The sequence below is a fragment of the Amphiprion ocellaris genome, chromosome 20 (assembly GCF_022539595.1).
Source record: "Amphiprion ocellaris isolate individual 3 ecotype Okinawa chromosome 20, ASM2253959v1, whole genome shotgun sequence".
In the NCBI taxonomy this organism is placed as follows: domain Eukaryota; kingdom Metazoa; phylum Chordata; class Actinopteri; family Pomacentridae; genus Amphiprion; species Amphiprion ocellaris.
In genome coordinates this window covers 21,019,261-21,034,750 of record NC_072785.1, presented here as the reverse complement: position 1 = coordinate 21,034,750, position 15,490 = coordinate 21,019,261, and the positions used below count along the sequence as shown (strand labels likewise).

At 38.6% G+C, this 15,490-nt stretch overlaps 1 protein-coding gene across 1 annotated transcript; it reads left to right on the top strand.

Annotated features, from left to right (window-relative positions):
• Window positions 1-1,078: 1,078 nt before the first annotated feature.
• LOC111562578 (calpain-1 catalytic subunit-like) lies at window positions 1,079-15,490 on the top strand. Its single transcript, XM_055005599.1, has 21 exons — window positions 1,079-1,476; window positions 2,255-2,509; window positions 3,483-3,552; window positions 3,634-3,752; window positions 5,255-5,388; window positions 5,484-5,658; window positions 6,433-6,507; window positions 6,697-6,782; window positions 7,067-7,141; window positions 7,280-7,440; window positions 9,041-9,198; window positions 9,989-10,194; window positions 10,361-10,400; window positions 10,567-10,635; window positions 11,311-11,368; window positions 11,452-11,513; window positions 12,679-12,747; window positions 12,907-12,985; window positions 14,111-14,227; window positions 14,460-14,512; window positions 15,035-15,490. Exons 2-21 carry the CDS (start codon window positions 2,273-2,275, stop codon window positions 15,059-15,061), a joined length of 2,070 nt encoding a protein of 689 aa, XP_054861574.1. The 5' UTR covers window positions 1,079-1,476; window positions 2,255-2,272; the 3' UTR covers window positions 15,062-15,490.

Genomic DNA, 15,490 nt, shown 5'->3' with positions numbered 1-15,490 from the left:
TGTATGTAATAGATCTCTTCACAACACTGTGTCTGTAGAATAGTCTGGCTTCACCTCATTATAAATCTGCTGTAGGAAAGATTAAAATGTCTGGCTTGTTTGTAATTCTTTAAACCAATCACAGTTGTCTTGGACAGTGTTAAGCCCAGAAGATAGTGTGCAAAATAGAGCTTATGAATTTTTTTTGGTGAAATTATATAAAAAGTCAGAGTTATTGTGAAGGGAGAAATTAGTTAGAAGCACAAATCTACCTTTTTTAAGTTCAGGCCTTAAGTGGCCAGTCACAGAACTGCAGTTTTTGGCACTTCCAATTTTAATTATCTTTTAGCCCCCGAAGTTGCTGGTGATGTTATCAGTGGTTTGCATCTTGAGGTAAACCATCAGTATTTACATTTATGAAAGTTACTCTTTATTGTAGGTTTGAACGATGATCAACCAAGTTTCACCAGAGTGTTCTTAAATTGGATACATGTTGTGAAAAAGTTGTTCTTCACTAAAAAAAAAAAAAAAAAAAATTCTTCTGAATTTATTTGTGCTCAGTGGTGTTCCCATATTTTTGGAAGCAGGTTCAGGCCACACCTGGCCATAAAACTATTTATCAGTGAATTCACTACTTATAAGTAAATTCCTAAATGGTCATTGCAACCTTTTTGTGAAACCTGCTGAGTTAAAGCTGAAAGTCTATACTTCAATCACATCTTAACTGCTTTGCTTCAAACCCATGGTGGTGTACAGAGGCAAAATGACAAACTGTGTCTCTCTCCAAATATTTATTGTGCCGATTTCTGCATACATTATTCACGAATAATCAGTGCTTCAGTCATTTTCTTCCTGCGTACTGATGTAAACAAGTGCTGCTAGTTCGAAGAGTCGGCATCTTTACTGAGTGGCTTGTTAATTTGCAATCGCAGAATATCAAAGGTTCATGTAAAGAGAAATAAAGCTGACGCTGCCAAAGCTGTTGTACACTCGAGCAGCTTAAAGGCTTGAGTCTGCTCTTACTTTAAAAGGATGCTGTGTCATACAGTAGGCCATTTATACTGTGTGTAGCCAGTGCTATTAATGTGGCTGATAAGGCCTCAGCTAATCATTAACAACCATTCTATTGCTCTGAGATGAATGTGCATATAATAAAACCTACACATAAACAAACCAGAGCAAGCTCATGTCTGGCCATAAATATGAACTTGTGCAGGTGCCTGCAGGGTCAATCCGTTGAAAGTGAAACGCTTTCTCTTGCTGTGTCAGTGCCTTTGTCTCGCCTGTCATCGCCTACAGCAAAAAGAAGATTAGGCTGCAGGTGACCACAGGTGGGGCTTGTCCAAAAGTAATTTACATATCTGGGTGAGGAACACAAGGAAACCGGACAAACCCTGGTGACTTCAGATTTTACAAGCATATAAGCGTCGATCCTCTCCTGGTCCACACGCCTCCCTTTTACTGTACACTTTTTCTGTCTTGAGCCACTGAGGTAAGGTAAGAGCTCCTTCAATATTTTAAACTGGCTGATTTAGGAACGTACTGCATATTTGCATATAGCACAGTGTGGTGGATCTTGCTGCACAGAAACCAGATATGTTAACATGTTGTAGTTCATGCTTTAAGAAGCTGTGTCTATGTGAGTTTATATGTAATCCGTGGTGGAGTGGTCTTTAGAATACATGTTTTGTGTTATGATGTTATACTCTTTCTTATCCTAATGCTTTTAATAATATGTTTGTTTATTGTTTTGTGTTATGCCACAGTTGTTTTATTGGGGTTTATTAGACTGGTCTCCGTATATGAAAGGTGTCTTACAGAGACAAGGAAGCTGTCAAAAGAAACAAGTTAATAAATGAGTGGAGAAACAAATCAAATGCAAATGTTTCCACTCAGGGTGCAAGTCGTCACCGAGTGGTTCGATCAGTATGAATATAATAGGAAGTTGGTGACACAATTATTTTGCTCTCTCAAACACAGACAATCTTCTCTGCTCCAGGTTCTTATTTTTCTTGTGCAAAAATAATGTAACTGGTTATTCCTGCTCTAAGTGTGCATGTGACAAGTTCTGCCATCACTTGACTAATGCTCTCACAATGCCTTAAGAACGACAAAGTCTTGCTCTACTTCAGCATTTAAGGCATTCTTAGGTGTCACTTTCACAACCTTGACCCCAATCCCGTATTTAACACAGTTCACAGAGACATCTTATGATGGTTTTTCCTTTAATTTCTCACTCGTCTCTCAAATTTGAATACAAAACTCTTGCCAGCAGACTCCAAACGCTGCAATAATGCCTCCCCCCGGTGTGTGTTTGAATATTATGGAGGCTCGTAGCAAACAAGACGGCTATGGGAAGTTCACCAGCCCTGACAGGTTCTTTGGCCAAGACTTCCAGCAGCTGAAGCAATACTGTCTCATCAAAGGAGTGCGCTACATCGACGACATGTTCCCTCCTGACAGGAGCTCCATCGGTCAGGGCTTACTGAGCCCCTCTGACCTGAGCCGTGTGGTGTGGCTGAGACCAGCGGTGAGTGTTTGGAAATGGTTAACCACAGCTAAGATCCTTTATCATACTAATGTTCATGTACATAGTGTTGTTAATATGAATTGATTCAGTCATTAAAAACCTAGCACATTGTAGAGATGCAGTTTTAGTATATTGTTCTGCATTCAGAGTCAAAATGACTGTTTCAGCAGAGTTTGCATGTTGTCCCCATTTTAAACATTTGCCTCCCACAGCACAAACACGGGTAAGCTGGGTTTCTGGCTAAGTGGCACAGCACATGTGCAGTTGTTTGACATATTTTAAATGACATACTGTGTTAACATCTGGTTGAAGGAATACTTTCTTTTACACCTTCTGGAATCAATTCTAGAAACACTTTCAAGCCTCATTTTTCATTCAGTGGTTGTTTAAAACAACCAAAACAATTCTTAACATTTTATAATTATGGGTTATATTTATGGGCTGCACAAAAATTACTGCTGGGGAGGGAAGGGGGCAATAAAAATGTTGCTTTTTTTTTTTAAAGACAAACCTTTCAGCATTTTTTAAACTCTTTAAAATGTTAACAGGACAGATATTATATAACAGAATTGATTCACTACTAAGCAGTAAAACAGCAACACGTGAATAATTTAAGATTGTGTAACCCAATGTACAGTTTAAGATGTCAATGAAACATATCAAAACAGAAATTCATTTCTGTCAAGTGCAAGTTTAGCTGAAAGTTGTAGAAAGAACAATAAATTACATGTGGTAATATAAGCCCTACTATTACAATCAAAGTAATAAATAATCTGAAAACATGCTTAATGTACTACAGGGAAGCTTTCCATGTCATGCTGCAGGGGAAGGATGGAAATACCCTGGAATTAGTATTTCAATGCAATTGTGCAAATTTAAGCACTGTGTTTTAAAATTAAGACCAGAGGAAATATTTACCTTTGCTTTTATTTTTTTAAGTTTTGTTGACACATGAATTTCTCTTTTGTTTCAGAAAATTGTTGCTAATCCGTCCTTTGTACTTGATGGTATCTCCAGGTTTGACTTTGGTCAAGGAATACTTGGTAGGAAATTTCTTCATTCCCAATCCTTCATTTACTCTTGTGCCTATCTGGTTTACTGATACATGAGTATTTTTGGAACAGGAGACTGCTGGTTCCTTGCATCTCTCGGAGCTTTAACATTCCAGAATCACATCTTTGGTCAAGTTGTCCCTCTTGAGCAAACATTTGATCAGAGCTACTGCGGGATATTTCACTTCAGGGTAAATGCAAACAACACCACTGGTTATTAATTTTAATGGATATATTTTCAATGAACACTGCTTGAAATCAGACTTTCTGTGACAACATTTTGTTAGGCAGGCACTTGTGTTCTTTGCATTTAATGCTCTACAAGCACAAAGTCGTCTAATGACAAACTACTGGATTCAACATATTTGTTCTATTCATATTAAGTTGTACAAAGGTAATTGTAAATGTAACACCTCTGGATGCCTTAGATATTATTTAAATCTGTCCAGATACTATTGGTCAATGAGGCCAGAGGTCAGCTCAACCTACACTGTACCCAACCTGAATGCTTACCCTGCCAGTGATGGGCCCAAATGTTGGCTGCTCTGTGTTATTTCTTTAGTGCTGTGCCTGTTTGCCAGCAAGCTTCTCCACCATGTCTGCCTCTACAAGGAAACCATAGTCTCCCTAAACTGGGCAAGGTCATGTATTTCTGAAAAGTCTGCTCCCATAACGTTGTTGTTTGATATCTCAGAGTTGCCTCTCTACTCTTTGCAAATGACATTGTACTCTTGGTCTCAATGTGGCATGACCTGCAGCATGAACATGGGATGTTTTGGGGCAGAATGTGAAGTTGTAGATATAAAAGTCAGCTCCTCTGCATCAGAAGCCAAGCGAAAAAATTGAAGGTTGCATCTTTATGGTACTTTGTTGCTGAGCCAGGTCATCACGAGTAAGGCTAAAATGAAATATAAGATTTCCAGATGGATTAGTTTAACATTACCAGCAATGTAGGTTTTGTATTCAATCACTGTGGTGAACATGAGCTCACCTGAGCATATAGTCAATCAGTATTCCTACCTTCAACTATGGTCATGAACTCTGAGTGGTGACGAAAGAAGTTAGCTAACTCAGCTTGTTTCATTGGTGGTGCTCACCCTTAGAAACAAAGTGAAGAGCTCAGACATCTGAAGACAGTTCAGAGTCTAAATGCTGCTCCTTTTTGTCTAAAGTGATAACTGCTGAGATGAGTTGGGCGTCTTATCAGGATGCCACCTGTGTTTCTCCCAGTGAAAGTTTTTGGGCATGTGAATGTGTTTGGAGAATCCAGGGTTTACCCAGGTCATGCTGGAGAAGGAGATGAAAAGCACTGCTGGGGCGAGAGATCTACCTTGGTTAGCCTGCTGACACTATGACCCAAGCAGATAAAGGATAGAAAATGGAGGAATGAAGGATATGGTCTCCTAGAGATTGGCAAAAAGTGTTAATCTGATGTGGTATAAACAGTCTCAAATGCTCTTGTACTTAGAATTGAACAATTATTCACTGAAATTTCAGACATAATATAAAACAATGTTAAACCATTTTTGCCCACGTAAAAGATTTACTGGCAGTATTATTTATCAAAGAAATGCTTTTGTATTGACACAGAGCTTACTACATTTAGTAGCTTGTTCTACTTTCACATCAGCAGTCAAATGGCAGAAAATGTATAAATTTTTTAATGCATTTTTCAAAACTCTTAACTATTCAGTTCTGGAGATTTGGAAGGTGGGTGGATGTGGTCATTGACGACAAGCTGCCTACAATCAATGGCAGATTGATCTTCGTTCATTCAAAAAACCAAAATGAGTTCTGGCCTGCTCTGCTGGAGAAAGCCTATGCCAAGTATGTAAAGAAAAGGACACTCCTTCTCAGACATAAATGAGCTTCTTTTTTCTGGAACATTTCTAAAATGATTATATAATCTCTGCTTATGTCAGGGTATGTGGTTCCTACACCGACATGAATGCTGGAACTCCTGCAGAGGCTTTGATGGACTTCACTGGTGGTGTCCACATGTGCATCCTGCTGTCGGAACCTCCTCCAAACCTGTGGGAGCTGATGTGCAGAGCTGGTCAGTCCAAAACACTGATGAGCTGTGGTACGCACAAAGGAGTAAGTACAAAGTACTTTTGACTACAAACATAGACAATGACACAAAAAGCTCTGATTCTGTCAGAAGCAATCTAAGGACATATCAACACAACCTTGCTTTAAAAATTAAATTAACATATAAATACAAAACTTGCAATGTGTTGTGCAATGGTAACATCCATTTATCACTGGACATAGCTCTCTGCTGTGGCATTCTAAATAATCACTTGTACTGTCATGTGTCCAGTGAAATATTTTCATATCGAACAAAAAAACACAGTGTTAGTGTAGTTTTACAAAAGATATATGCAGCAGTTCAGTGGTAAGAAAACGAGCAGAGTATTATGACCTTGTAGACCCCATTGGTCAGTGATCCCAGTCTAGCTATTTGACTGTTATCTGGATCTTTGAAGAGTGTCCCACACAGAGGTGCCTTTCAACCTTGCTGCCAATTTGTCTCAGTGACCCATCTGCATTATTGCAACCTACCCTTGTAACCTAGAAGCATTTAGTCTTTTTACAGACAGCTCCTATAAAAGAGACATCTGTAAAACTGTTGTCATGTTCTTATCATATCTGTGTACGGTTTATAGACTGAGCAGAAAAAGGCTACATGTACAAAAGAGAACACAATAACATAAGCATTTACATGACCGTGAAAATAATTTTTCTTTTGTTACATAAAGTCTTTTCTCAATTTCCACAACACCGTGTAGTTTCTTTCATTTTTGCAATAATTTTGAAAAATCTGTGGATCAGTCCTTTTTAACTATGATGTGTGTCTGTGTCTTTTAGGCGACATCTGCTAACACTGTGCTACCAAATGGACTGGTCCAAAGCCATGCCTACACTGTGACAGGTGTCAAACAGGTAACGTACTACCAGTTCAAGATGGAAGTAAACCTGACGCCACTTCTCTAATACTGATAACAAAAATATACCAAGACATACTGTAGCAGTTTACTTTTCTAAGCTTCTGCTTATTGTAAAGTAATTCATGGAATTTTGCATTCATTGTACATAATAATGGTGATTTCTCTGGTGATGATGGGTGATCAGATGGTGAGCAGAGGGCAGCCGGTAAACTTGGTGCGTTTGTGGAACCCTTGGGGCAGAGGAGAGTGGAACGGAGACTGGAGTGATCGGTAAGCACAGCTCCCACTCAGTCATTGCTCTGAACTTAAAGATGAATTTCACAAGTGTAAAGCAACTTCTGTTTTAAAACTAGACCATCAGTGGAGGCTGCAATTAGTTTTGAAATTTGGCAATTGCACTGTGTTATTCCCTACTACTGAAAAGAGAAACATCCATCAAATGCCAGGTGCTTTGTGATCTGCTCCCCAGGGTGCTGCTATTGGATAATCTTTACCCTGGCTTAAGACGTGTTCAAACCTCTCTGAAAACTGATGATGCTATCTGTTTCTTCAAGGTCACCTTTGTGGCAAACTGTGAGTCCTCAAGATCGAGAAATGTGTCTTTCAGTGGCTGATGATGGAGAGTTCTGGTAAGCAAATTTCGTCAGATGGCAAAAGTGAAACACAAATCTCTCCTAGATTCTGTATCAAAGCTAAAGGTTTTGTATTTTTTTAAATATACATCCAAAATAAAATTAAATATCAAAATTCACCTCTATTTTTATCAGGATGACCCTGCAAGATTTCTGTAAGTTCTTCATGGATCTCGACATCTGCGGCCTGAGTCCAGACTTCCTGGATGGAAGCTCTTCTGGCCTCTGGAATACCTCCATATATGAAGGCCGATGGGTTGCAGGAACCACAGCCGGAGGCTGCATAAATAACAGAGGTATTCAGATAATTAAATAAGATTTCACACTATTTGTAGAACATTAGATGCAAAATTGTTAATATTCATTTTTAGTAAAGCTTTGAAACTTTAGCACATTGCAGACAATCACAATATGGTTATTGGGGCAGATGAATACCCAATATAACTGAAATTGTAGCAATGTGTACACTATGTTTCAGCAGAATCAAGATATTGACACTGATGTTAGCGTTTTAGATGGATGGGAATCCCAGTTTTATTGTTTACCTTGTATCAGTTACAGCCTTGAAACCACTAATTAATACAAACCTCAATTACAGTGATAATCTTGTTGAATTGCAAAGTTCTGCAGGAAAACCTTGGGTCCTTAAATTCATACTGATGTTACTTTGATACTTTCCACCGGCCTAAACATTGCTGCAACCCCAGCACACACCCATGACTCCACTCCCCAACAGCAGGAGCCTTCAGTGTCCAGGCCCTTGCATTAGAAAGAGCCCAAAGCTTTGACCTAGCCTCCAAACTCCCCAGATTCCAAGCTGATCCAGCATCTGTGGGATGCAGTGGATGAAGCTGATCCAAAGAGACCCCACATCATAACCTATGGGACCCAAAAAATGCCATCATCCCAGTGTCAGATACCATAAGACACTTCTTTTTTTTTTTTAAGTTATTTTTTTGGCCTTTTATGGCTTTACTTGATAGGTGCAGTGGAGATGGACAGAAAAGGAGGGAGAAGACATACAGCAAAGGGCCGTGAACAGGAATCAAACCCAGGCTGCTGCAGTGGGGAAGCCTCTGTACATGGGTTGCCCGCTTAACCTGTTGAGTTATATGAGCACCCCATAAGACGTTTCTTTGAGCCATTTATTCAGAGCTGTTATAAGAGGCGACCTACACAGTATTAAACAGATAGTTGTAATGTGGCTATTCTGTGTGTGTAGTCATGAACTTGTCAGTGCAACTGTGCAATTTTTTTTTTTATTGGATCTGCGCAGTTAAAATAACACTGATCAAGGTTGCTCCTCATATCCTGAAACAAATCCTAAAATCACTAACAACAGGGGGAACAAGTTATTTACTTGTTAACATCAGAATATTTATTATCCTTCTGGGATGACAGATCGAAACAAAACTTGATTTGTAGCTGTAACAACATGGGTGCTAAGCAAGCGCTGCTTTGACAAGTTTGTAGTATGTTTGCATGTTTCCTTTATTTTTTGAAGGTATAGCAATCCTTAACAGTGTATCATCAGTGGTCACAAGCTGAGCATTAAACTGTTTCAGAGCTTATCCTTACCTGTAGCAGAGTAATACACAGCAAACTGTTAAGTGATTAAAAATAAGACAAAACCACAGTGGAGCAGTGTTTTACACAGTTTCTTATCTTAGCACTGAGTGTTCTGACCAGTGATAAACACGGTGCAATTAAAGTAGAACAGCTGCATTAAAAAGATTTCTCTTTCCAATCACTGTGATACACAACCCCAGCTCATGCAACTACTTGACTTTACATGTCATAAAATAAAGCCTGAGTAAACATTTCAGAAATCATCTGTACTTATCATCTATGATTCATTATTTTACCTCATGCAAATCAACTTTTCATGTCTTCCAGACAGTTTCTGGACTAATCCACAGTTTCGAGTCAAGGTTTCTGGTGAATACTCAGAGAAAGAGGGTGAAAAAAACATCCTGGTGTCTCTCATTCAAAAGCCTGACAAGAGGAACAGACGTCTGGTGCAAAACCTGCATATTGGATTCACTATATTTGAGGTAAATAGTACTCTTTCTTGTTTATTATGGACACAATGTACTAAACAGAGAGCAGGTAAAGTAGGTGCGGACATATTAACTGAAAACTCTTCTTGAGACTAAAGACATATATAAGATTACTGCAACATATATAAAGATTGCTGTAATGATTGCAGCCTGGAAAACTAGACTAAACAGCAGAAATCTGTTAGGACATGGGCGGACACCCTGCTCCGCTGGCTATTGCTGAAAATGCCAACTATAACTAATTTCAAAATCTTCACTTAAACAAGACAGCATCAAAATATTCATGCAGCATTTTCCAAGTCTCTGGTGTTGTCTCAGATATTCAGAACAGCCTAAACTTTTATACTTTCATATTGATATTGTTAACTGAACTTCGACCTCCCAATCTTTCTAAGTCTTTTTTAACTCATAAACATTTTGAACTGGGGTCACGTTCTAATTAACTAAAAGACGGTTGCAGTAAAATTCAAAGTAAACACAGTAAATGGAACAATAAAGTCAAAGTCCATATAGCAAATAAGGTTTGAGTCTAGATCAAAGTCTGCTTTTGATAATATTACCATAATGAAATTTGATGATCATTTCTTGTAAGTGTGTAAATATCTCCGTGTGTTCTGACATTATCTTTTTGTCCCCCAACATGAACAAATTTCATGGATTTCTTTGAAGATGTCTGAAGAAGTAAGAAAGTGTTTCATCCTAGTCCTTATTCACAGTAAAATTGCTCCAGCAGCTTTATTGATTGATATTACAGAACTGAAATATGTGTGTGTTATTGCAGCAGGCGACACAGAGAGGCAAATTCCCAGCCTCCTTTTTCAACACCCACGCACCTGTTGGACAGACTAAAACGTACTTTAATGCCCGTGAGGTGATGGAGTTCATGATGCTGAAGCCTGGTGAATACTTGATCGTTCCCTCCACCTTCAATCGCAATGAGTCAGCCTCCTTCGTCCTGACCATCCACTCCAAGATAGAGACCCAGTGCTAGTATGTTCACGCTCAATAGGATATGACACACAGTGACACTATTGTCACATGATATCATATAATTATCACAACATAACCTGCATGACACATTACTGAATATTTAGAAGACAAAATTTAAAAAAAACACACAAATCCTGTATAAAATGCCTTTGGTTTCTCTTTGCAGTGAGAACTCTAATGACCATAAACATGAACCAGCTGAAAAGGTGTGTAAGAGTTCACAAAATCAAATGTGTTGGCGTTTATTATATTTTTGATGTTGTGTTGCAAGTAAAACTATTATGTGAAATGTAGTGTTTTGCCATTTATTTTAATTCAGAGAATGAATTACTAAATATCTTTCCCGTATTCTCTTCTTTGTTCAATTCTCAGCGCAAGAAGGTCAGGAACGCACAGGAGGATGAAAACAAGAAAGACTTTTTCCGTCAGTACTCTGACAAGGTAATTTAAAAATTAATATGTGTCCAACTAGCATAATTGTAGCTATTGAATTCTATTTTATTAAAATGTTATTGAATTTAACTTCATTAGAAGTGTTTCAAACAGCAAGTGTGAATACCAATTTCGACAATTTAGAGCATTTATGTGTAGAAAAACTATGTGCAATATCGTTTATCTTATCTTTAAAGCTGCATTCAGCTGAGATTTATCACTCAGCTGTGCAGTGCACTTCAACTCTATGATGTCTTTTAGTGAGCATTCACTTCATTGTTTTGATTTTACATCCCTCATTTTCATTATTAGTACAAGCTAACTCTCCTCATTAAATCTTATTATAGCCCTGTTTATTGGACCGAGTAGCCTCTAAACAGATATATTTCGCTCAGAAAAGAGAGCAAAAGGTAGAGTGAATGTTGGACTTAGATTGGTCTGATGCATAGAAAGGCAATTCTAAAGGCTGCATTTGTTCCTCCATGTCTGCTGGATGTGTAAATAGCAACTGTTTGCAAACATGTGAGCCATATTGTTCAACATCTGATGTTTCACTTGTAGAGTTCTGCACTGTAGCCTTCAATGATTTAGTCCCTTAGCATGAAAGACGGTTTTATTTGTTCTCTTCGCACGTTACTGACAAACAGCTCACCATTGGAAGAATAATCTTATTTTCACTTTCAGTATGAAGAAGTGGATGCTGAGCAGCTCCAGAGGCTTCTGAATGAAAATATCCTCAAAGGTTTGGACTCTCAGTACTCTAGTTTGCTTCACGATAAGAGCTGTAAGCTGTTTAATGTTGACACTTTTTTGTGTTCTATTTAGGGGACTTGAAATCTGGAGGCTTCAGCATTGATGCGTGTCGCAGCATGGTTGCTCTGATGGATGTATCCTGTTTTAATGCATGATGAGGCACACACTTCAAATAACAAACTCACATTTGTTTTTCTTTTTTTCTGAAGAAGAAATTCTGAAAGAAAATGTGCATAATTGTAGTTACATAAATCATAGGATGAAACAAATCAATCTGGCCAGAAGTAAATACTGTCGGTTATCTTGTATCAATGGATTCCAGTTGAATACAAGAAAAATGGTCAGGTATAAAGACCTTAGAAATTATGACAAGCTTCAAATCATTATGGCTGAACGACTAGTTTGGAGAATCTCAAAAACTGCAATTCTTGAGGGGTACTTCATTTCAGCAGTTATAAGGAGGGAAAAACCATAAATGTGCAACAAGATGTTGGGCACCCAATGGTCATCAGCAAGTCTGAACTGTAAGGAGAGGTGCAATGGCACAAATTGCAGAAAAAAAATAAGGATTGGTCCATGTGAGTGTTGGAACTAGACCTTGGAGTAATGGAAGAAAGTCAGTTAAATCCAGTGAGTTCTAGTTTATTTTATATTACATGGATTGTTTAGTACGTGTGTCATTTACCTGCTGAAGTGATGGGATTTGATATACTGTGGGAAGAGATCAAGTTCGATGCTCTGGGAAATGGAATTTTGACATTTCGACCCACTGTACCTAAACATTGTTTTAGACCAAGCCTTCTTAATGGCAGCAGTATTCTTTGATGACAGTGGCCTCTTTTAGCAGGATAGTAAATCCTGCCACACTGTACACATTGTTCAGGAATGGTGTGAGGAGCCTTATGAAAAGATCAAGGTGTTGCCCTGATTCGCCAAATTCCCCAGATGTTAATCTGATCAAGAATCTTTGAGACTTTGGGAAACCATGTTGGTGGCTTCACCCTGTGACTTTGAGGAATAAAGAATCTGTTGCTAATGTCTTTGTGGCAGATCTCACAGGACACATTCAGAGCTCTTGTAGACTCCATGCTTCAGTAGGTCGGAAAGGTTTTGTCCTCTTACAGAGAACCTACACCACATTAGGGTGGTGGTCATTACATTTGGCCTCATTCGTATAAAAGTAGTTTGCATGGAAACCGTGCCAAATCTAGCTGCTGTTTTTGTGATACAACACAAATTATTAATTTAAAAGTCAGACTGAGATGTGTAACTTTGTTGCCTTAATGGTCATTAAACAAGACATCGATCACAGGCAAACTGAACGGAGGGGAATTTGTTCGTCTGTGGAACAAGGTCGTCGCGTACAAGGTGAGAGCAAACAAGTCAATCTCAATTATGTCATTCTGAAAAAAACATTATGTTTTATAATCACATTCATTACTTGATAGCAGCTCAATTATTGTACCATTGTTACATTTAAACATTGATATGGATGATTCTCCAAAAACCTGTATTTCTCTTTACCAGGACATTTTCTACCTCATGGATGTTTCACGAACAGGAACTTTGTCTCTGACTGAGCTGAGGAATGCATTCATAGCTGCAGGTAGACCAGTTTAGGATTCATGGATTCCCCTACCAATGTTCCCATACCCCATATCCATATCCTCTCACTGTTTCTAAAACAATATGGGATCGTTATTGTTCCTGTTATGTGTGAGGTTTGACTATCAGTCAGAGTTTCCATTCCAGCACCCTAGAATAAGCATAACAAGCATAACACTGAGCACTGAGATGCCCCAATAACTGGAGTACAGTCTTTTACAGTTCTTTTTAAAGATGGGAACCACCATCCTGGTCTGCTAGTCCATAGGCACTGTTCACCACGTGACACTGGAGAGGTGGCCAAGACTACCCAACCAAGTGCAAAACCTTCAGCATCTCAGTAAAAATCTGATCCAAACCCTGTACCTTCCCACCGAGGAACTTCTTTATTATTTCAGAACTCTCTGCTGATGATAAAAGTGATGCTTCACCTGATACTTCAGGTTCAGCCTCTTCCACAGTGGACATGTTGATCAGGTTCAGGAGTTCCACAAAGAGCTTCCTCCACTACCAGTTACATTCTAAGTAACAGTCTGCAGTTTTCCTCTCCTGCTGTCAGTGCCAAACTTTGCATTTCCTTCCTCCTTCGTCCTTTCACACCCAGGTTTTTGTTTCGTTCTTCTGCCTGTCAGTATCTGTGTTCTGCTTCAGGAAACCTTAGCAAGATCGAAAAGTACCTCAAGTTCCCAGACTGAACCTGTTTTAACAACTTCAACAGCAATCCACTTATTTTAGCTATGCATGAAGCTCAAGAGCAAGCATTTACAGACACAGTAAGATCCTTCCCAGAATTTAAAAGTTTGTCTCCGAAGAAATTTGTATTTCACTTTACTCTTTAAAGTATTTCCTAACGTCACAAATTTTATGCAGTCATGGATAAAATTAGAAAGCATTCAGCTCCAGTTTGATCTCTTTTACAGATCTTTTTAAATGACAAGATCTTGCAGCTATTACTGGGACTGGATGAGTGCCAGATTAAGGACAGAATAAGTGGAATGTAGGTCCAAACAATGTCCAATGAGAGGTTAACTTTGACTTAGAATTAGATTTATAAAAGCTATGGGAAGTCGTTATAGAATAAAGTAAACTGTCAAACTCCTGAACTGTCACTGTGTGGGTTTGTCAGAATTCAGAATCAGCGATGACATGCTCAACCTGATGGCCTTGCGCTATGGCGCCTCCTCTGGTCACATGACACTGGAGAGCTTCATCAGTCTCATCCTTCGCCTGGACTGCATGAACAGTAAGTGGAACAAATGAAAAAAGATGTATGAATGTGAACAGAACCGATATTACAAAGGTGAAATGTACTTTCAGAGGCACATTGGTGCCTTTTACACAGGTGAAAGTATATAACATTTTGGAAGTTTTGAGCTTTCCTTATAGAAAAGGGATTGTTTAGCTTCCAACATTTTGTTACCCTTAAAGGCTCAACAAAACACAATGTGGTTTACAATCTGTGTGTTGCTTGACAGAAATCTTCAGAGAGCTGTCTGATGGAAAAGGCATGAATCTTCGAGAGTCTGAGGTAATTAAAAGTCACCTTCTTAAATTTATTGATACCTTTTATAAGAAATTTGGGGTGCTTGTTATGTACTTATTCAGTCATTAATTCAGTCCTGTTAGACTTTGTATCACTTGTACCACCCACCCAGCAATTCTCAGTGTCCCTAGTTGCTCAGTCTAACACCCCACCTCACCAGCTGCCACTTCCCCGTCAGCTCATTTGTGTCGCTTTGTGCCACAGCTCTCCAGCATTTTGCCTCTCAGCTTTGCCCTGCTTTGTTTTTGAATGTTCACCTGCACCTTGGACGGATCTGCCTCAGCCTGCTCCCTGTCTTTTGTTTACCTTCCCTTTATTTTTATAATCACATTCCGGCTATTTGTGAATTAATCTCCCGCTGTTTTTTTAACCTGCCTCTGGTTTCCTGCTTCTTGTTGATCACGACTGTTTTACAGATGTAAAAAAAAATGGATGCATCATTTATTAACAGCTGCACTGCAGTAATAATGTGAATAATAACAATAATGTCTCTGTCTTTATTTCTAGTGGATGTACATTTCAATGTATACTTAACCCAGCAGTCATCTGGAAAAAAACACCAAAATGTTTTCTTTTCATTTGTCAAATTGCACAATGAAAACAATGACTGTTTTTTAGTCAACGAGCCACTGATACGGTATGTGTCAAAATGAAAAGGCACTTTTAAAACTTTGTCAAGATATTACAAGACCCATCAATGTGAAACCAGAACCAATCTACAAACATGACGACAAAACACCCCTGTGGACTGGAGGTGGAACCTTATTTTCTGTTAGATAGATGGAAATGCTGCAGACACTGTGTTATTTGTAAAATTATAATGTAAATGTATCCCTGTGTTTTGAATAACTCATTATCCAAATACATTTCAGATTTCATTGCACGATATGAGCTCAATTTAACTACAATATTCACACTGATCAGTTCCAACCATTTTTCAAATAAAATTAAGCTCAGCAAGAA